General features: G+C 44.1%; 1 protein-coding gene across 1 annotated transcript in view; it reads left to right on the top strand.

The window, feature by feature from the left end:
* Positions 1–3,440: 3,440 nt before the first annotated feature.
* FGF14 (fibroblast growth factor 14) overlaps positions 3,441–21,610 on the top strand; it is a 600,641-nt gene continuing 582,471 nt past the window's right edge. Inside the window, exon 1 of the mRNA XM_043891532.1 lies at positions 3,441–4,407. Coding sequence (XP_043747467.1) covers positions 4,200–4,407 — 208 coding nt within the window. The 5' untranslated portion in view covers positions 3,441–4,199. The remainder of the gene's footprint in view (positions 4,408–21,610) is intronic.

Genomic DNA, 21,610 nt, shown 5'->3' with positions numbered 1-21,610 from the left:
TGAAAGAGGAGAGTGAAAAAGCTAGCTTAAAACTCAACATTCAAAAAACTAAGTCATGGCATCCGGTCCCACCATTTCATGGCAAATAGATAGGGAAACAATGAGAACAGTGACAGACTTTATTTTCTTGGGCTCCAAAACCAGTGCAGATGGTGACTGCAGCCATGAAATTAAAAGATGCTTGCTTCTTGGAAGAAATGCTATGACCAACCAAGACAGCATATTAAAAAGCAGAGACATTACTTTGCTGACAAAGGTCTGTGTAATCAAAGCTATGGTTTTTCCAGTAGTCATGTATGCATGTGAGAGTTGGACCATAAAGAAGGCTGAGTGCTAAAGAATTTATGGTTTTGAACTGTAGTGTTTGAGAAGACTCTGGAGAGTCCCTTGGACTGCAAGGAGATCCGACCAGTCCACCCTAAAAGAAATCAGTTCTGAATATTCATTGAAGGACAAATGCTGAAGCTGAAACTCCGATTCTTTGGCCACCTGATGTGAAGAACTGACTCATTGGAAAAGAGCCTGATGCTGGGAAAGATTGAAGGCAGGAAGAGAAGGGGTTGACAGAGGATGAGACGGTTGGATGGAATCACCAATTGGATTGACATGAGTTAGAGCAAGCTCTGGGAGTTGGTGATGGACAGGAAAGCCTGGCGTGCTGCAATCCATGGGGTCGCAAAGAGTTGGACACGACTGAGTGACTGAACTGGACTGATGGAGTCTTGTACAGTTATTTTCACAGCATTAATGTTCAGTAAATATTAGTTGAATAATTACATAGGATTCCTCAAAGCTTGTTAGAAATTGCAACTCCCTTTGACCAAAGGTGACCTCAATTAGTGTTATGCCATCTTTTTCAGGCAAAGGTATTTGGTATTTTTTGTTTGTTTGATAATGAGATTGCATGCATGTGTACTCAGTTGCTTAAATTGTGTCAGACTCTTTACAGTCCTATGGACCCTAGCCTGACAGGCTCCTCTGTCCATGGGATTTCCCAGGCAAGAATACAGGAGTGGGTTGCCATTTCCTTCTTCAGGGGATCCTCCTGACCCAGGGATCAAACCTGAGTCTCTTATGTCTTCTGCATTGGCAGGTGGGTTCTTTATGACTAGCACCACCTGGGAAGCCCTAGTGATGAGATTAATAGCCTATATAATGTAAATGAATAATGTGTTGGTAAATATAGGAAAAAAAACCTAGAAATTTCATTCATTGTAAGAAAAGACTTCTCCTTGCTTTAAACAGCAAAATAAAAGAGAAGCAACCAACACAGTGCCTGGCATAATAGATTCTCAGTAAATAGTAGTCACAATTGATCACCTTTTATGTTGCTCCTTAGGTCACAGGACAAAGAATTAATGTTTCCCACCGGTACAAAACAGCCATAACTTTCTGGCAGCCACCAGTCATTCTCTATGTTAATAGGGATCAAGTTCACTGTCACAATGTATAGAAGAGATTCTAATTTGGAGAGGCAGGAAGAGCTGCTTTGAGAAAAACTCTCTCTACACAAACAGTACATGAAAAATGCAAAAACGTCCCTAGATTTTACTCTAATTGTGATACCCAAGGGAACGCGGCAAGCTTTTACAGAAACTTTGAGCTTCGTGAGTTCAGAAGACCTTGAGGAGGACTACTTTTTACCCAGTTGTGTACCTGGCCTATGTCCAGTGGTAAATGTATTGAGATATTCTGGAACCCCTGACAGGACACCAGAACATTATAAAAGCAGCATGTGGTATGTGACCCTGATTGATTGATATCAAAAATTTTCTCCTAATTATTTGGCCATGTTGTCTCATTTTCCCTCTTTCAAAAAAAGAACTCTGCTATTCAGGTTTTCTTTTTCTTTTTCAGGCTAATTATAAGTCATTTGGCATTATATGTGTAGACTTCTATATATTCTCTCTTCCCTTACTTTTCCCAAGTTTATTTAAGTAGTTTCTTTACACTGATTCCTTAAGCACATTGAGGACATCAGCATTTAACTTTCAAGCTTCTTAACTTTAATAAAATTTGCTTGAATTAAATTCCTCTTCTATCTTGTTTAAAAATCAACTGACATTCCCCGAAAGGGTTATGGATATTGGATACAAATCTGACACCTCAAAATTCTTCTTACATGTTAGAAAACACTAGCATGGAAAGTTGTTTATTATATTTTCATAATTTAGTAACTGATAAGTAAGCAGTTAAATTTCTTTAAAATCAGTTTCTTCTATTGGTCTTCAACAACATAAATCTACAGCTATTCGTTTATAAGATAGCTTGATTTCCCATGCAGAAGAGGTAATAGTTTTAATTTTTTGAAATTAAGACAGAGCTTAATAAGCTGGCATAACTTTAAGTCCTTTGCCTAACAACAGTGAAAGTGGTGAATTTTACTTTTTGAAAATGCTCAGCACACAAATATGAAATGTTAACATTTATTAATTCTGATTAGGAAGTACACTGGTATTTGTTATATGATTCTTAGTAATAGTTTGTATTATCTTGTATATTTTCCCCAAATGAGATAAAGTAAATCAAAAGCTCTGCCCTAAATTGTTTCATTTTTCTGCGAAATTAGGAAACTGGGTTACATCTTGATAAAAGAAAAAAATTTGCCCGTTTTGTTAGGTTAAATGGTGGTGGCAGATGACAAGTTTGTAGACAAACATAAATACCAGAATAAGGAAGAATTTAATGTTAGTTCAGTTAATGAGTGCAGAAAAAAGAAATGAATTAGTAGTGTGTGAATCAAGCAGAGTGCTTTCTGTACCAAAAAAAAAAAAAGTATTTGAAGATCATGCGTTGTCTAGAAAAGGCATAAATGTTCCCATTTACATATGACTCTCCTCAACAAAGTATAGCTTGTCACCCTGATCTTAACGATTGCTCTTTTAACAGGCAGTATCTGCAAGTACATACTTGTCATATGCCTAGTTTATATTTTTCCAACAGCTCTTCAAGTAGGATTCAAATAGCAACTAAAGAAACTTGAGTTTTCCTTAAGGTTTTAGATGCTTTCCAGGCTGTTTTCGGAAAGTGTAAGGTGCAACTAATGTTGGCCGAGGAGTGGTCCTAAACTGCTGTTTCCGCTTAAACCCCTGCCTCCAGTCCACCCCATGTATTTTTTGAAGGTTTACTAATTATCATCAACTCTCCTTTTCAGAATTCACTTTGCAAGAGAAGGCTCTGTCAGCTGGCTTTGGAGGGCAAGCAGCAAGCCTCATCAGGCCGGGGAGAGGAGGGAGGGGGTCGAATGGTGGGGTTGGGGCTGAGCGCCGCCTGGGTGGGGGGGTACTTCGAGAGGGGAACCGGCGGGGAGACTGCAGTGTACTGCCCTCCCCGGGCGGGTGCGAGCATCTCACTGGTGACGGGTCTGAAAGCACGTGGCTACGTCATGGAAAGCCAGTCTTTTCAATGCAAACTTCAACTCCTCCTCCCTTTAATGCCTGTAACTCACATCCGAGGCTGGGCGAGGAATCCGGAGGGGAGATTTTCCCCATGCTCACCGTTGTTGGAAACTGGCGGAGCGCGAGCCAGGAGCCAGGGGGTTCGTGGCGCTGTCTACCTACGACCAGCCTGCCCAGGCACCTCGATTTACATCTTTTCTTCGTGGTGATTGAGAACTGCAGGTTCAATCCGATCCCACTGAGCACCGGCGATTGATTATTTAACAAAAAAAAAAAAAAAAAAAAAAAAAATCGACACAGAGAAGGGAGGCTGTGTCTTCGGCTGTCAGACTCGGAGGTGGTATCGGTGTGTGTGTGTGCTCGTGGTGGTTTTTTCTTTTCCTTTTCTTTTTTTTTCTCCCCTTTTTTCTTTCTTTCTTTCCTTTTTTCCCTCTTCTCTCCTAGGGACAACACAATGGCAGTCTTCTCTCAGTGAGACGAATCCTGCTTAGCCTCCTGCAGACTCACTCATCCTCATAGCGATCAAGTAAAAAGGCTATGATTTTCTCTTCGGGGATCTTTTGTGCATTCCTGTTCTCCTTGATTAACTCTGCTCTCAGTTGGGATTTCTTTGCTTTTTTGTTTGTCTTCACGCTGAAAAAGGATTTTTTGGCCAACCCTTTGGTAATAATCCAGTGGTGATCAAGGGGGATAAAATCGTTCACCCTGGCCGAAAAAAAACAATCACTGAGAAGTCTCAAAGAAATACACCACGTGAGGGGAAAAAACTGGGAGAAGATCCGGAATATCATCGTTTTTCCTATGGTAAAACCGGTGCCCCTCTTCAGGAGAACTGATTTCAAATTATTATTATGCAACCACAAGGATCTCTTCTTTCTCAGGGTGTCTAAGCTGCTGGATTGCTTTTCGCCCAAATCAATGTGGTTTCTTTGGAACATTTTCAGCAAAGGAACGCATATGCTGCAGTGTCTTTGTGGCAAGAGTCTTAAGAAAAACAAGAACCCAACTGGTAAGCAAAACATGCATCATGTTATGTTTTTCCTCCTAATAACCTGTCTGTTGCTCACTGAGCTAGATCTGCAGTTCTGCTATGCAGGAAGGCAGGGGAAACAGCAAAGGATCAGAACAGTGTAGTGTATAGAGCTATTGCATGGATAAACAAGTTAACAGCTGGATCCGCGTCTCTGAGCCCCCAAACCCTTGTCAGCATCCCTTGGCTGTGACACAATCCATCACTCGGAGGGAGGAGGAAACTTTTTTTTTTTTAAATTAATGTGTCTGGTTGCCGATGTTTGGTGAAATATTGAAGGGTTTATGGCTTAAGGTTTGGCCCGAGGCAGCTGAAGCTTCGTTCGTTGCCAGGAAAAAGAAGCCGAGAGCTCCGCCGACTTGTGCTGCAGGTTTCAGGGAGACCTAGCTTAGCTCCGAGAACCTGCTTGAGACTTTCTGATTAGCTTGCACAATATCCGCCACCCCATCACCTTTACCAAAGTAGAAGGGGCTCCCCCTCCCTCGCAGCCCCCGCCTCCCGCCCCCGTCTAGCTCGCGGTGCCGGAGTTTTAACTCCTTCCCCCGTTTTCTGCCTCCGACACCTCCTGTCACTGGGGACACTTGAGCGGGGCTCCTGTCGGGAGGGAACCCCACACCGAGCCGACGAGCCCGGTCTCTCTCTTTAATAAAGCAGTGTCCTCGCCCCGCGTCTGGGTTCCCCGGGTGGGATGCGCCTGGCCCCGGGTCCCTGCTTCAGCCTCGCGGCGATCGTGCGCCCCCTTCCAAAAGGCTCCAACCGGGACACTTGCAGTACGTTACATAAGAAATGCAAATGCAGGTGATTCGGGGGAGTCGGGTCCCCGGGGCTCACTTCCTGGGATCTCAGTCTGAGGCGTTTGGGGGCGGCCGCGGAGCTGTGGGCGAGCCGCCCTGGGGAGGCCATGCCGGAGGACTGCGTGGTGGTGGCGGCGGCGCGCGGGCGCGGCGGGTCGGGGAGCGCGAGCGCTGGAGGCGGTGGGGCTGGGGGGGGCGGTGTGCGGTGTCCCCCGGGAGGGGCGGGGGGGCCGGTGTTTGTGTCTGGGGGCAGTTTTGGGGGGCGGGGGCGGGGCCCTGGCCGTCCTGCCGCGGTAGCCCGGGGCGCCCGGGGCTCCTGACGCCGGCACTGCGGTGTAGTAGATCATGGCTTCCCGCGGGCGCCCTGACACCGCGAGCTCCGCCGGGGGCGCGCCGGCACCCGGAGCCTCGCCGGCCGGGCGGCAAGTGGCGGCCGCCTCCCTGCCTCTGGAGCTGGCTGATGCAGCGTAGCTGGGCGGCGCGAGAAGACGGGGAGGAGGAGGGGGAGGAGGGGGAGGAGGGAGAGGAGGGAGAAGAAGGGGAGGAGGCAGGGGAGGAGGGAGAAGAGGGGGAGGAGGAAGAGGGGGAGGGGGAGGGGGGAGGAGGGGGGAGGAGGGCTGGGTGGGCGGGGATGGAGGGGTGGATGCGGAGCCTGGGTCCCCCTTGCAGCCCCCTGTGCTGCTGTCCAGAGGGCGGGGAGGACGCCAGGCGGTTGCCTTCTGCCGGGACCTTTGGGTGGCAGTTAAGGGAAGCTCTGGGCAGCGGGGTGCTGCAGTGGCCCCCTGCCTCCGACCTGGAGTTCTCAGCTCCCTGCTCTGTCTTGCTTGACCCGCTTTCTCTCCGTCCCTCTCTCCTCTTTCCCCACCACCCGCTCCATGCCCTTTCCTACAACCCTCCTCTCTCTTAACTCCTTAGCATTTAGCAACTCTGAGATGGTACCACCATCCTGAGCATCATCCAAGGAGAAAACCGTGTGGTCACCTCACCAGCCGCATTTCCAGTTGGGCGGGGAGCTGTGGGTACCCCAACCAAGCCGGCATCAGGCCCAACACTTGCTGATGGCCTGGTCATACCCAGACATGCAACACTACCGTCTCCCAAGTTCATGCCAAGACCCTTGAGGCAAGGGTTACTCCCTCACACAGTCAAATCAGTGGTCTGTGAAGCCTTCTTGTGTCCTGTGAAAAGATTTATCTCCCTCTGAGAAAGGAATACTGTAAAAGCATTTCTTTGGACTTGGCCGTTTGTTTAGAGATCTCGAATCTGTCCCTCCATAGTGCTGAGAGTGGGCAGTAATTCAGCAGGGAACAGTAAGTTTCCTTACTGCCTTTTATAAATTTTATTTTTTCTTGGTAAACAGTTTTACTGGAAACACTAATTTTCACCCATACACGATTCAAGATCTTTTTATTACACCTCCCCCACCCCACCCACTTTCATCTCTCTGGAATAAAGTAGTTTTTTTTTTTGCTTCAAAGGCATTTTAGAAGGTGTCAAACAAATGATGAGTTATTTTTAGAGTGATTTATTTTGCAGCTTATGAATGCTAAAGTACTTGAGTGTGAATTGATGGGTTAACTCAAACTGTATCTAACAATGCCTAAACTACTTGAATAGGATAGTTTAAGTCTTAGAATGCCAGGGGTGAGAGTGCCAACCTGGGAGTTGGAGCATTTTGTAAATCGTTTTAAAAATGGGACTTTGATGTGTCACACTATTTGTCTCGCCTTCTAAAGTTTTGCCTTCCGAGATTGAATCAAACCTATGCCTAGCCATTCACTTTCAGGATTGTAGCTGGTAAATCCTCTTCTCATTCTGCTGTTAACACGAGGCCTAAAATCATTCTGATCCCAAGATAGCAGTATAACCAAGAAGTTAATTGGGTAATTAAAATAAAACAAAGACTAAAATCTTCTTAACTGTTAAAACCAAGAAGAACAGATTGACTACTACCTATTATATTATCTTAGATCTCAAATGAGGACAATTAACTGGTTTCAAACCAAGAAGCTTGGCAGAATACCTCCAAGTACCAGTACTAGGATCATGAATTTGCTGTAAAGACTTCTTATTAGAGGAATCTTTTTCTTCCCAATTTTTCCAAGTTATAAAATAATTTACTGCTTATTCCTAGTGCTTTATCAGCAAGTACAGACAGTTTGCCCTGGGGTTCCTGAGAGAAATGTCAGAGTACTGCTATATAACCAGGTTGGTGTGGAAATAAGCAAATAATAGAGTCATAAACTTAAGGGCGTTTTATTCACCTACCCAAAAGTCATTGATTACTGTTTAAATAAGAAGTGATAATTAAATAGGGTTTTACTGGTAGTTGTTTTTTATATAAAACTTAAATGGAAAAGAGCATGAAGAATGCATTTGTACAATATATGCTTTTTAAATTGCAATAGCCTAGAAATCTTGGGTAGAAAGTAAATTTACTGTCTTCATAAAGATGTCCAATATCTCACAATACAGCTATTATCAGACACACAGTCACACACACGCGGGTGTGCATGCTTCTGCTTAAATGTCCTACTTTCTTCTATTTTCCTAATAGAGGAATAGCTATATGTTTAGAATAGATGTTACCTGCTTCCACTTTCACTGCATGAGTCATGCAAAGGGACTATATTTTAGGCAGATCATTAAGTAGGGAATACTGAGTCCAAGGCACTTATTTTGCCTGGAGGAGGGCTTGATCTGTTTGTTTAAACTAGTACTGATAGTTTGGACTGACCAATGTGTATCCCAGGCCAGTTTGGGAAATAATCTAGGTCACTAAACTTTGACTGATGGCTGCTAAGGAAATAAATACAGTTGGAAAAAAGAAGTCTGCAATAAAGATAAATAGGAAGGTCATGTCATGGATGTCTATTCAGATACTGTCCAACAGACAAAGGAAGCCACAGATGCACAAATATAGTAAATCCCCTACATACGAATGAGTTCCAAGAATTTGTTCTTAAGTCCAATTTGTTCGTTAAGTCTGACAAAGTTAGCCTAGGTACTCAAGAATCAACTATACAGTATTGTACTTTAATAGGTTTATAGTACTTTTCACAGAAATAATACATAAAAAACAAACACAAAATACAGTACAACAGCTGGCATACAGGAGCTGTAACTGAGAGAATGGACAGGTAAGCAGAGTCACTGACAGGAGAAGAGAGAGGAGGCGGGAGATGGCAGAGCTGAAGGATTTTCAGCAATTGGCGAGAGTGTGCAGTGTGCACATGTGTGCTCAGATGCTGAGTCGTTTCCAACTCTTTGCGACCCCACAGAGGAGACAGAGGGCAAGCTGCAGTTGCACTCACACTCAACAGGTTCTGGTTCCTTGCTGGATTCAATTCTGTCTACCCTCTTAGAAAAATGATCCAGTGATGTCTGGGTACAACCTGGGCTTGAAATAAAAGATACTGCACTATTGTACTCTGTACAGTACTGTGTACAATTGTAGAGGGTGCGTGCACATGACTATGTCCACCAGACACATGAACAAACGTGATTGGACATGGGAATGCATCTTAGAAAGTTTGCTACATGAAGGGTCATATGCAGGGGACTTATGTATAGCTACTCCCACACACAAATTGCCATGACTTGATGGATTTTGGAAAGCACAGATTTTAAGAAAAATTTGTAACCAGAGGTAATTTTATCAGGGACCAGTGCTAGCAGCAAGGAGGGTATGAAGCGGGTGCCCTAGATTTAGTTCCGCAAAGTGCATTTAGAAAACAGGCAAACTCGTGGCCTTGAGTTTCCTCTTCAAAACTCTCTCTCTGCCATGTAACTTTGAGATGAAACAAGCAGGGCTTGGTAGAAGTCATTGTCCCTTTCTATTTTCTACTTTTTGAGGGTGTCTTCCAGCTTTGCTTTTGCCATTTACGAAGCTGTTTTAGGTGCCAAAAACATCTGGTGTGCCACTGTTACTCATGTAAATATATGTTAGTCTTTTAAAGCTAATTGCTTTACATCTGGGGAGGTCATGCCTTTGAGAAGTGAGAAAATAAGAAGAGGGAGAAGAAAAAAAGAGTAAGCATTTTCCACTCCTTCTCCTGCACCTGCCGACTCATCCTAGGTTCCCATAGAGCTGGGTGAGCCACTGATGGGCCATAACCTCTGCATTTCTAAACACAGAGCAGATATAATATGGAAACATCAGATTCAGACTGCATGGCTGGAACACCAAACAGATGTCAGGTCCTTCTCCTTCTTATATGCTTGCCTTCAGAGTGGGATTCCATGGATTGGGTTGCCCAAATATTTCATTTGGTTTTTTTTTTTTTTCGTAGGATCTTATGGAAAAACAAACGAACTTTTTGGCTTACCCAATAATACCAGTTGACCTTGGACTCCATCCAGGAAGCTTTAGTTACTGAAGTAGCAAAATGAGTTTTTCAGGCAGTGGCACTTCATGAAGCAACGATTGAATGTTTGTTAGGCTTCCAAGTATTGACTTGTTGGGAGTGTCGTGTTTTTGTTTTATGTTTGCTTTAATTTCTATCCAAGTTAACAAGTGTGAAGCCAAATGCATGATCATCTGAACTTGGTTTTAACAATGGAGCTCACTTTAGCTGTACCCATATCCAGCCTGTTCTCATCACAGGCAGCATCCATAACCGAGAACATTCGCTCAAACGATGCACTGCTTTCAGAAGGTGCGAAAGCTGATTCTATATTTCACATTTCCCACGCGGAACCACTCCTTTAAAAATGTTCAAACCCAGTCTTCCATATTTTAGCAACACAAACATTGAGGACTTTTGTGAAGCGTTTTTATAAATGTGGTAACAAGGACAATCACTGAAGTTTTTGCTCCTTTGTACATTCTGGCATCATAACTCACTCAATTGACTCATAAGCTTTCTATAAATATGTACATGTCTCAAAATGGAAGCATTTATTCAAAATAGTTTCTTATGCCTTATGGGGAAACAGTTGGGATGTTTAAACAGTATATTTGAAGCTCTTCTATTAAGTTTTAAATGAGACATTGCATTGTGTCTATATTCTTAAAACCTTTGAGCCCAACTTAGTACTACCTCCAGGAGGGACAGTGGGTCAAGGAAATACCTACTGACATGTCTAGCTGCCTAATGCCATAGTCTGTGCGGTGTTTCTTGGGGTTTTAGATTGTGTACTATGTGCTAGATTTAGTTATAAGAGTTGAACCTGAGGACAGAAAGGCAGGGAATTGCCTCAAGAAGATTTCTCAGTTCCTTCGTATGCCTCTAGAGAGGCGCTAACTTTTTTGCTATTCTGCTTTTGAAGACCAGGTGTGTCTTGATGTTTTCCCTGTATATTTCTGTAGTTGGTACAAACTCATTTTTTCTTTTTTTGCTTTGGCCAGAAGTAAAAGGAAGGATGATGAGAGTAGAGAAGTTTAATGGAGGAATTCTTAGGGCCTTCCTAAACATGAAAGCAAAAAGGAGGTATACTGCAGACAAGTTTTACAGGAAACCCTGAAGTTTTTATCTAACCTACTAACACCATCTAAGAAAGTCACCTAACAATTGTCGAGCACTACTGCTTTTATCATTGTTCCCTGACAAAAACTCTGGTTGTGACAGATCACAGGTTTTCAATACATTTCAATTAACTGAATAGTGAAAAACAAGGTTCCTTGAGAAAGTGTGTGGGACTGTAACTCCAGTATCATACGATTTACTTGGTTAAGTTCACTCGATGCTTACTCCAACAGTGCCAGCCAAGAATTGGGCCTCTAAATGATAAAACAAGGAAGGAAAAAGCTGTTGGCTATCTGACCCTTCATCCCAGGGCATCCTGAAACGTGGTTTGCAATATTCCCCGGGGCCCACATTTTTCTCATGCCCTTATGCTAAATCTCAAAACTTCAGACCTTCCTTAAACACATAAGCCCAAGAGTTAAGTCCTGAACATTCACTGGAATGGCTGATGCTGAAGCTGAAACTCCAATTACTTTGGCCACCTGATGCGAAGAACTGACTCACTGGAAAAGACCCTGATGTTGGGAAAGATTGAGGGCAGGAGAAGGGGACAACAGAGGATGAGATGGTTGGATGGCATCACCGACTCAGTGGACATGAGTTTGAATAGACTCCGGGAGTTGGTGATGGACAGGGATGCCTGGCGTGCTGCAGTCCCTAGGGTTGCAGAGTCTGACACGAACTGAACGACTGAACTGAACTGACTGGCATACACTGGTTCTTGCTCGCTCAGCCTTTAAATAACAAGTGTTAGGGCACCCCTTGGTTCCCTCTGCAGAAGCCTGTTTCATTTTCTTTTCTGAGCTTTAATATGCGCCTTGAAAAGCAAGGCATTCGGCAAAACAGTTGAGTGAATTTGAATCCTCTTTTCATTTCCAAGCTTCTTCTGAAGACGCGACTCTCCCATGCGGCACGTTTTTGTTCTTGAGGGGACAGCCCCTAAACCAGCAGCCTCGAGCTTCACTTGCTGGGAAAGGAGGCGCCCCTTCCTTCTTTGCTCTTCGCCGTTTTTTAAGCCGTCATCTGCAAACTCCTGTTTTCCCCACAACCACACTCAGCTACTCGGCTTCCGCCCTCCGGAACCACCATCAAAGGCACGACTGGGCCTCCAGAGCAGCGAGTGGACCCCAACAGTTCTCTGCCACCGCCAACCCGGCCACCTCAGCGGTTCGGATCTGCCTCCAGGAGACGAGCCCCTCCGGTATCTGGCCGGACCGGGGCTCGGAGTCGGCCTCATGGAACTCTGGAGAGAGTTGTGGGGCAGGTAGGCGACCCCGCGGCCAGAGCCCTGGGAGCCGGCCACAGCGCGCACGCTTCCTCAGAGCGCCGGGGGCTCGGCTACGCAATGCGGCGGGAGCGGCCCGTCCGAGCCGCCGTACCGCGAGACGTTTCCGTTGCCACAGAGATGACCTCCGACCCTGGGGCGTCTCTGGGGGGAGGAGGGCTTGGCGGCCGGCGCAGTCGTTGCTATGGAAACCACGTGGCAGGAAGAGGCGGTGCGGGCGGCACTGGACTCGCGGGCCAGACCCGCCGCCTGACACCGGCACCCCGGGGCCGGCTACCACGCGCGCGTCCCCGTGCGCCCCCGGAGCCGGAGGACGGCGGAGGAGTGTGGTCCCGGCGCACAGGTGGCCGCCTTCACCCGAGGCACCCGGGCGTTCAGGGGAAAAGGGGCTGGGCAGCAGGAAGGAGCTAACTTGCTGGCTGAGGCGCCCAAGTTCAGGACTGGGAGAGGATGAGCCCAGCCCCCACTCGTCACGGGCAGACCCGCTGGCACCCTTAGTTCTCCCGTCCTCAGTTTCCTCACCTGCAGTGTATGCTGTTGTTGGGTCGCTCAGTCGGGTCGACTCTTTGAGACCCATGGACTGCAGCACATCAGGCTTCCCTGTCCTTCCTTCACCATCTCCCAGACTTTGCTGAAACTCTTGTCCATTGAGTCAGTGATGTCACCCGTCTCATCCTCTGTCACGCCCCAACCTCCTCCTGCCTCTAGTCTTGCCCAGCGTCAGGGTCTTTTCCAGTGAGTTGGCTCTTCGCATCAGGTGGCCGAAGGATTGGCGCTTCAGGGTCAGTGCTTTCAATGAATATCCAATGAATATTGCCCCTGAAATTTATCGGCACTGATTAAAATAGTCTCAGGTCAGTTGCAGCTCTCACATGCCAAGCCTCTTATCATTTTCCCACCAAATCCGGATTCTGAATGAACTTTCCCCTCTTCTGTCTCTCCTGGTCTATGTTGAGTATATTTTAGTTCAGTTCAGTTCAGTCACTCAGTCGTGTCCGACTCTGTGACCCCATGAATTGCAGCACGCCATATATTTTAAGTTGTAGTTTAAATTTGAGATCAGAGATGGAAGGCCACCTTCGGGCACATGATTGACCTTTTAGAGGGGTGGCGGCTCCCTCATGGTGCAGAAGTGACTGTTGGAAGAGCTGGTTTTGAGTTGCAGAGATAGCCCGTCTCCCAGCTTTGATCTTTGGAAGAAGAAACGTTTTCTACTTCACTGGTGACACCACCAAACTCTATATACATCTTACAGAGCTGTGTGGTTGGTGCTGAAACAGATGGCATTCCTTTATATCTATTGTATTCCCCAGATGTCTTTTCCTTCAGTCTCTAAACATTTTTTGGAGAGGACTCGGCCCACGTTGTCTTGTTTTTCCTTGTTATTTTGAACTATTGGGAAAAATCGCAAGCATTTTCAAATCTTAACACACACACACACACACAACTTCACTGTAAATTTAAAAGTTGAAAAAGACTTTTAAGGGTATGATAAGGCAGGCTCCCTGCTTTATAAAAGAACGGCTAGACCCAAATTATGTTTCTGGGAGATAGAGTAGGTTAAGGTTCCCTGCTCAGATGGCTTTACACTTCTTAAAGACATCTGTTGGCCTAGTTTCCAGTCTTTTAACCTTTTTTCTCCCATCTTATGATAATATCCTCCTTGAAGTTTGCTTTTCAAAGAATTGGTCATCAGTTCCTCAAGAAAACTGGGTAGACTATTTACATCTCAAGACAGGGAAAGAATGTAAGATCCTTCAAGAAGGACTTTTGTTTCCTAAATCCAGGATTTTGTAATACCTACCAGTGTAGGGGAGATTTGGGGATAGGTGAAATGGATAGGTGGACTTTGAATTGCTTCATGGACTGCATTTCTGTTCTTTTAAGAACTCAGTTTCTGAAACAAGGAATAGTTTTGAATTCCTCAAAGAATTGTGTTGCAACTTTTATGACATCAAAGAGCTGATCACTCATCAGACTACATTATCTTCTGTTTGCTACTTTAGAGTGGGGAGAAGCACTTCAACTAACATGGAAATAAAAAGATTTCTGTGTACTAAGAGCTGTCTGTTTCAGAAGGTCTTTCTTTCCTTCTGGGTTCATAGTTTCACTTAGGTTAGGGGTAGTGGTAATAGTAGCAGTAGTTGTGTGTGTGTGTGTGTGCACGCCCATGCTCAGTTATGTTTGACTCTTTGTGACTCCATGGACTGTAACCCACGTGCCAGGCTCCTCTGTCCATGGAATTTTCCAGGCACGAATACTGGAGAGAGTTGCCATTTCCTCCTCCAAGTGATCTTCTGGACCCAGGGATCAAATCTACGTCTCCTGAGTCTCCTGTATTGGCAGGTGGATTCTTTACCACTGAGCCACCTGGGAAGCCTAACTTGGGGGAGGAGTCCTTAAAAAAGTTCTTATTAGGATCTGAATGTCAGATGTCAGTCTGGCCCACTTCTCACTGTAGAGCTATTTTAAATTAAAAAAAAGATTTTTTCTAATATCTTGTCAGGTTTCAGTTGAGACAAATGGTAAATATCCTGGCAGTAAGGAAAAACTTGTTGGATTCTAAGAAGTGTCCCCAAAGAATGTGCAAAAGGTCCCACCCTCCCAAGATCCAGAGGCACAACCAAAGACAGCCAGAGAAAGGCTCAGCCAATCAGGACACTAACTGCACATGGAGTGCAACCTACATTTCTGTCCGGCTGTGCTTTGAGGACCCTCAGTCTAATGGTTCCCAGGTCAAGTTCTCAGGACCCGAAATGAGACAAGTCAGTAGCTGTTGCTGGAAGAGAAAGGATCAATAACCAGTGGGTCTTGGAAAGGAAGAAACGATGAGATTTTCTCTTCCTTTCTCAACTGGGCACTGAGATCCAGGAGAACTGAGTCAGGTAAGAATTCTTCGGCAGTCTTACCAGTTTTGTCAGGTTCCAGAGCAAGTGGGGTTTAAAGCAGAGTGTAAGTCTGGTATCTACGAATTTGTCGAGGTTGTTCATTAATTTAAACTTGAGTTTCCCACAGGCTGCTCAAGGGAATAACTAATAGTGGTTTACTGGTTTCCTGGAGAATCCCTTGAAGGCCTCTTAGCTCTGAGAGGGGTCCATTTGGGGGCAGTCCTTCAAGGGTATGTGTGAGGGCATCTGTAAGGTCACTAATTTGTTTTGTTTATGGTTTTGTCATTTCTTCAGAGTGGAGAGGCAATTCAGATAGAGGATAGGTAGACTGAGGACTGAGGTGGAGGATAGAGGGGAGTAGAGAGTCTTGCAGTCTTCTGTTTTGGCTACCTCTTGTGTCCTTAATTTTTCATAAACCATTTGCAGTGAATCTTTCAATTAAGCTATTTTGGACTCTTGTTAATTTTGGAAATAGTGTGGAAAAATCTTTGCGTGGAGCTGGGTTGAAGGTAAGAACTGCCACAGAGGAAGTGGTGAAGTGAAAAATAAGGCAGATACAGGGTCTGGAGAGGAAGTGGAGTCCACCTATCTCAGCCGCCAGTTTGAATTTGGGAAGGGAAAAGAGGGAGACATCTAGGATGTTCTGACCACAGATTGGAATGATTTGGACGATTCTTTTTGATTCTGAGCTACTGACCATTTACCAATAAAACACCCCTGTCTCCTGAAACACAGAGCAAAACTTGCCTCTCTCCAGACGGTTTACATTCAAGGGGCTGTGGTAACTTTTAACAGCAAGTAGGAAACTTTGACAAGTTTCTTCTTCTAGATCATAGTTTAAATAGGCAGTTCTTGGGAGAGTTGCTCTGGGTTAAAGAGTTCATTTTCTTGACTCCAAAGTCCATAGGGATGAAAAAAAAGCCTTACAATAAAGATAAATCAAAGGGTTTTTTTGTTTTTGTTTTTTCAAAGGTGATATACAGTTCTTTGTTGATAGTAGATGCTTTTGTGCACAATACTTTGTTGCATTTGGGGAGTCAAATAATACAGTTAAAAGCCAATTTCTCAGATTATTCAGGTCTGGCAAGAAAAAGGAAGTGTGAACTTTATTGAATATACATATGTAGGTTTGTGCACCTGCTTCTTGGATAGAAATGAATGCAGTTGTAATTAAAATGTCTGGGTTTTTTTGCCCCATAACATTTTGTTGTCTGCACAATTAGAGTGGATCACTGAAGTGTGTGGTAGCCTCTGCTGAAATGCTGCCTCTTTCTTAGATAAAGCGTAGTTTGAGAGGGATTGTAAACTCTGATCTTCCCACTTCCTGTGTGGAGCATGCGGCAGACTTTAAAAAAGAAGAAATGTGAGTGGATTCTTTACCCGCTGGGCCATCAGGGGAGCCCGGAAAATAAGAAGGCTCCAAGGCTAAAACAATCGTAGGGTTTTTGTTTTTTTATTAAATAGCCACTTATTTGAAAGTCTGAAACTTGTCTTCCTTGGTTGGGTCTCTGTTGTAATCCAGGTGTTACCGTTTGAAAACAAAGAAAGGGCTTTGTTTGCCTGGAGGTCTGAGTCAGCTTCTAAATTAAATACTCAGTAGTCACCAACATTCTGCCTCAACATTTTCCTGGGGGAGGGGGCGGCTTGAAAACAGTGACCCAGTCTGCTCTTTCCTCCTTTATTATCCAATGACTTGTTTCCTAGGAATTCACTTTTTTCATCATCTTAATTATTTTTTCTTTTACATTTAAACTTTCCACCCAAGTGCCAGTTAAGTGATGCAAAATTCCTCATACATCAGACATATAATAATAAATATAAAATATTGGAAATACTTCTTAATAGAATGGCTTCTAAATGTTAGAAATAGCTTCATGATATAGCAACACATTAAAAAATAAATTTTAAAACAGAAATTTGAGGGCTCATGATTGTTTACTTATTTTACCTTTCCTAATTATATTTCTTTTAAATTTTTATGTCTTTTTTATATTTGTTGATGTTGTTTATCATTTTTTAGTTGGAATTATATTTCCTTTAAAAACCTTGGGAATAATCTTAAACAACACCGTGTGGAGGTGTTTCTGGCCCATCCATGGCATACGGCCCTTTCCCTGGGAACACGAACCAGTGGCAAATATGCTAAAGATGCTAAAGGTACTAAAGATGCTCTCCTCTGCAGAGCCGTGGAGCCCAGGCCGCTCTGTCCTGGTCACTTCAGTAAACTGCTTTTCCATCACCAAGGATCTCTCCCATTCTCCCGGTATCTGTCCTCTCTTTCCCGAGATTTTGTCCTCTCACATTTTTCCTTTAGTTGTGTCTTTCAAATGGTTGGTCATCAATTTAACTCTTCAGGCAAGGTTGGGATTAGTATATTATACAACTGGCTTTTCAACTTTTATGTATATTACCGTAAGGGGGAAAAGGGCAAAAAATGCCAACAGTACAGTTGTCAGACAGTAAATGAGACACATCAGTCTGAACTTGAGATATTTAAAGTAGCGCTATAATGTTTTTCTTTCTGTGCTTCAAATAACATGTTAGAAAAAACTGTGATGTGTATCTGTGGCTTTAATAGATCATAAACAATTTGGGGGTATTATTATAATCTATATAATTATTCCACCTAATAGTCCCACTAATGAATGCCTATACTTACTAGATTTTTAAAAAACATATTGCTCTTCTACTTTAACAGATATACCCTGAATTACTCTGAATCCTGTATTAATATTTGTGCTCCCTGTAATAATAATCTTTATAGGGTACGTTCTCTGTACTATTTTATTTATATTACCTAATTTAGTCCTCGGAATCATAGGTAGGAACTTTTCTTACATTTATCTGATAAAGGATGATGATCAGGCGTGAAGAGTTTAAGGAATTTGCCTGATGCTACTCAGCTAGCAGTTGAAACGCAAGCAGTCTTTCTCCAGAGGCGTCGTCTTAAATCCCTGTATTGCAGCTCCTGATTAACAGTGGGTTCAAAGGGTGTACGTGAGAGTGGCTGGTATTGTCTCCATGTCTCTGTGAATCATTCTATCCTGAGACTAAAGGGGAATGCAACATATTCAGTGTTTGGATATTTAGAATTTGTAGTGCTTTTTTTTTATTGAGCATAATTTACATACATTAAAATGCACAGCCTTCACAGTAGTTTGATGTCTTTGACTATTGCGTGAATTTTTGTGCCAACCACCCCACTGAAGATCTAGAGCATTCTCATCACCCCAGAAACCTCATTCTCAGTTCGATTCAGTTCCCACCCTTCCTCCTGTGAGAGGCAGCCCCGGTCTACTCTCTCTGACTTTACCTTAGCCTAGAGCCTCAGATGGTTTCCCTCGGTTGCTCAGTGGGTAAAGAACCTGCCTGCTGATGCAGGAGATACAAGAGATATGAGATATGAGTTTGATCCCTGGGTCGGGAAGATCCCCTGGAGAAGGAAATGGCAACCCACTCCAGTATTCTTGCCTGGAAAATTTTATGGACAGAGGAGCCTGGAGGGCTACAGTCCATGGGGTTGCAAAGACTCGGACATGACTGAGTGAGCATGTGTGTGCGCGCACACACACACACACACACACACACACACACACACACAGCCACAGATGATCAAATCCTAGAATCCTCGTGCCCTTGAGCATGTGCTTTTCACTTGCTGATTTTGAGATTTGCCTGTACCATCGCATTTGAGATGTGTAGAGCTCCATGTGGTAACTTCTGTTTTCTTTTGTAAACTAAAAACTCCTAACTGAACACACTCACTTTCAGTTAACATTCAGAAGTTTTCCGAAACTGCAAAGGGTTCTTGAGCTGACCCCATGTGCAGGCTAACAAGCTGGTCCTCCCCTGTTACAGGGATGCTGGTTGAGGACGGAGGCTCCTGGGTCAGAGATGAAGGACTGGATTACTCAGGACATGGGCTTCCCAGGTGGCTCAGTGGCAAAGAATCTGCCTGCCAATGCAGGAGATGTGGATTCCATCCCTGAGTCAGGAAGATCCTCTGGAGAAGGAAATAGCAACCCACTCCAGTATTCTTGCCTGGAAAATCCCACGGACAGAGGAGCCTGGCGGGCTGCAGTCCATGGGGTCGCACAGAGTCAGACATGACTTAGCAACTAAACCACAGCAACAACTGAGGTTCAACAGGCTTCAGGTTCTCATTTCTCTGGTCCTCATATCTGCCAGGGGGCAGTGCTGAGTGGCCAAGGTGGGCACCTGCACACAGTGGGTTGGTGTCAGAGCCGAGGACCTCCGAGTTTAGGAAATCTGCCTTCTTTTAAGGAGCTTCTTGCAAAAATGCCGAGTCTTTACCCATCAGGGAACCATGGTCTTTATTATCCTGGGTGGAAAACAAGTCCGCCCTCTAACCTGGAAGCTGAGCACCAAAGAATCAATGCTTTTGAATTGTGGTGCTGGAGAAGTCTCTTGAGAGTTCCTTGGACTGCACATAGGTGAAGCCAGTCAGTCCTAGAGTAAATCAACCGTGAATGTTCATTGGAAGGACTGATGCTGAAGCTGAAGCTCCAACGCTTTGACAACCTGATGTGAAGAGCCAACTCATTGGAAAAGACCCTGATGATGGGAAAGATTGAGGACAGAAGGGGAGGAGGTGACAGAGGATGAGATGGTTGGATGGCATCACTGAATCAATGGACATGAGTTTGAGCAAACTCTGGGAGATAGTGAAGGACATGGAAGCCTGGCATGCTGAGGTCCAAGGGGTCGCAAAGAGTTGGACACGACTGCGTGACTGAACAGCAACAACCTGGAAGCCCTGTCTTTAGATTCCAAGGTTGCTCTGCAAAGCAAATATCCTCCTGATGATAATCTAAGTCAAAAGCTCTTTTGGAGACAGGGCAGAAATCCCCTGAGTACGTTGTCCTTTACATCTGTTTCTACACAGCAACCTTTTCTTTCCTCTCTGGTGTCTTTAGGGCTGCCAATCTTGTCATTCCGAAGATGCACTAAATGTAGAGAAACATCTTATTTGGAAATTATCTAAAAGATGATCCCGAGGTTTTGAGAAGATGGACAGTATACAATCTATCTGAATAAACCTATCAGCATTTATTTATTTATTTATTTTTTTAAAGCAACATTTATTGCTGTAAAAAGGAAGTTATGCCGTTATTTATTTTGGATCCAAGAGACCTTTAGTTGCCTGGGAGCAGAATTTTTTAGCAGCTTATTGAGCTATAATTTATATGCAAAAGACCTTGAATGTTTAATGTGTACGATTTGATGAGTTTGGACATATGAATACACTGTAGTGTTCTCACCACAGAGGTGAGATGTTTATTACCCATCCATCACCTCCAAAATTTTCCTTGAGTCCCCCTCTCCCTATCAGCATTTATTCAATAACTGTATGGGGTAAGTTGCATGTTAGTTACTGGGAGAGGTTGAAAACATTCTGTAAGGATTTGGTCTTTGGCCCCAAAGTATTGAAGCTCAACATCCAGAGAACACTGGTAATGAGATATGAAAGGCCCGTGGGAAGGCTGTAGGAGGCCCACAGAAGGATGAGCTGGGAAGAAAGGGAAATCTCGTTGAGAAGTGTGACCTGAGCTGACTTTTAAATGCGTGTGTCTTTTGGCAGGAGAGATGAGTATATTCTTGGCAAGGCGAGTACAATGTGAGTGCAAGTCAGAGGCTGAGCAAAAGGTTCATGTTTGGGGACTTTGGGTGATGGACAGGGAGGCCTGGCATGCTGCAATTCATGGGGTCGCAAAGAGTCGGACATGACTGAGCGACTGAACTGAACTGAACTGAACTGAAGGGACTCTTTTTACTTTGGAGGAGGAGAGGAATCATAATTTGGAGTCCAGAAGCCTGGCAGAGGAGCTAAACTGGATGTGGTAACAGTTAGTGAATTAGAGAATGTTTCTGGGATGGGAAGACTGAACAACTTGGTTTGTAGCCCTTAAGGTCCGTGGGGCAGCAGTGAACTTCCCAGCAAGATGACGTTTCCGGTGAAACGTCACCAGACTGAAAATGTCACAGGCTATTGAGCTACAGGGAACTTTTCAGCAACATGAACCACAATTTCTTGTACAAGAATCCTGATACACTGCTCTGGCTCTAGTAGCGGATGTGTGTTTGAGTAACCCCTGATGACTGTTGCTTAGTGGAGAGATGCGTTAAGGAAACAGTTTACTAAAAGCACAAGTCTTGGAAATGTATTTTGTTTTTCTTCTCCTTTCTGTTATAAAATTTGAACTGTGTTTGGGGAGGGGGTCAATATCCATTTCTTGGTTATCTTAATGCTTCAGAGTGTGATAAAATGATATTTTAATGGTGATGACTTGTTAAAACAAGAGCACGAATTTAGTTATTAATGACCATTTAAACTTTACAAAGACATACCTCGTAATGCCTTATAAGAAGCAATTTCAATTTCTTTGATTTAGAGCTAGGATCCTTCTTAGAGATCCTAGGTTGTAAGTTTATAAAATGGATGTTTACAGGGCCACAGCGTAATTCACACAAGAAGGGGAAGGGGTTCATTTTAAAACGGTGGTGATAACAGTTGTAGACATACTGTGGTGGGAACAAATTGGCAGCGAAAACCTGAATTCTGTCGTTTCAGTGGGAAGTGAGTGAGTAAATGATTTAACTTTTTTTTGGTGCCAATTAGGGCAAAGGCAATAGACAGCTGTACAATGCAAAAGGTCTGACTAGTGCAGAGTTAAGGAAAGGCTCTGAATGTTGTTGCATTAACACAGTCTTGAATAAAAAAATAAA

The sequence above is a fragment of the Cervus elaphus genome, chromosome 30, assembly GCF_910594005.1.
Source record: "Cervus elaphus chromosome 30, mCerEla1.1, whole genome shotgun sequence".
Lineage (NCBI taxonomy): Eukaryota > Metazoa > Chordata > Mammalia > Artiodactyla > Cervidae > Cervus > Cervus elaphus.
This window is presented reverse-complemented; position numbering and strand designations above follow the sequence as displayed.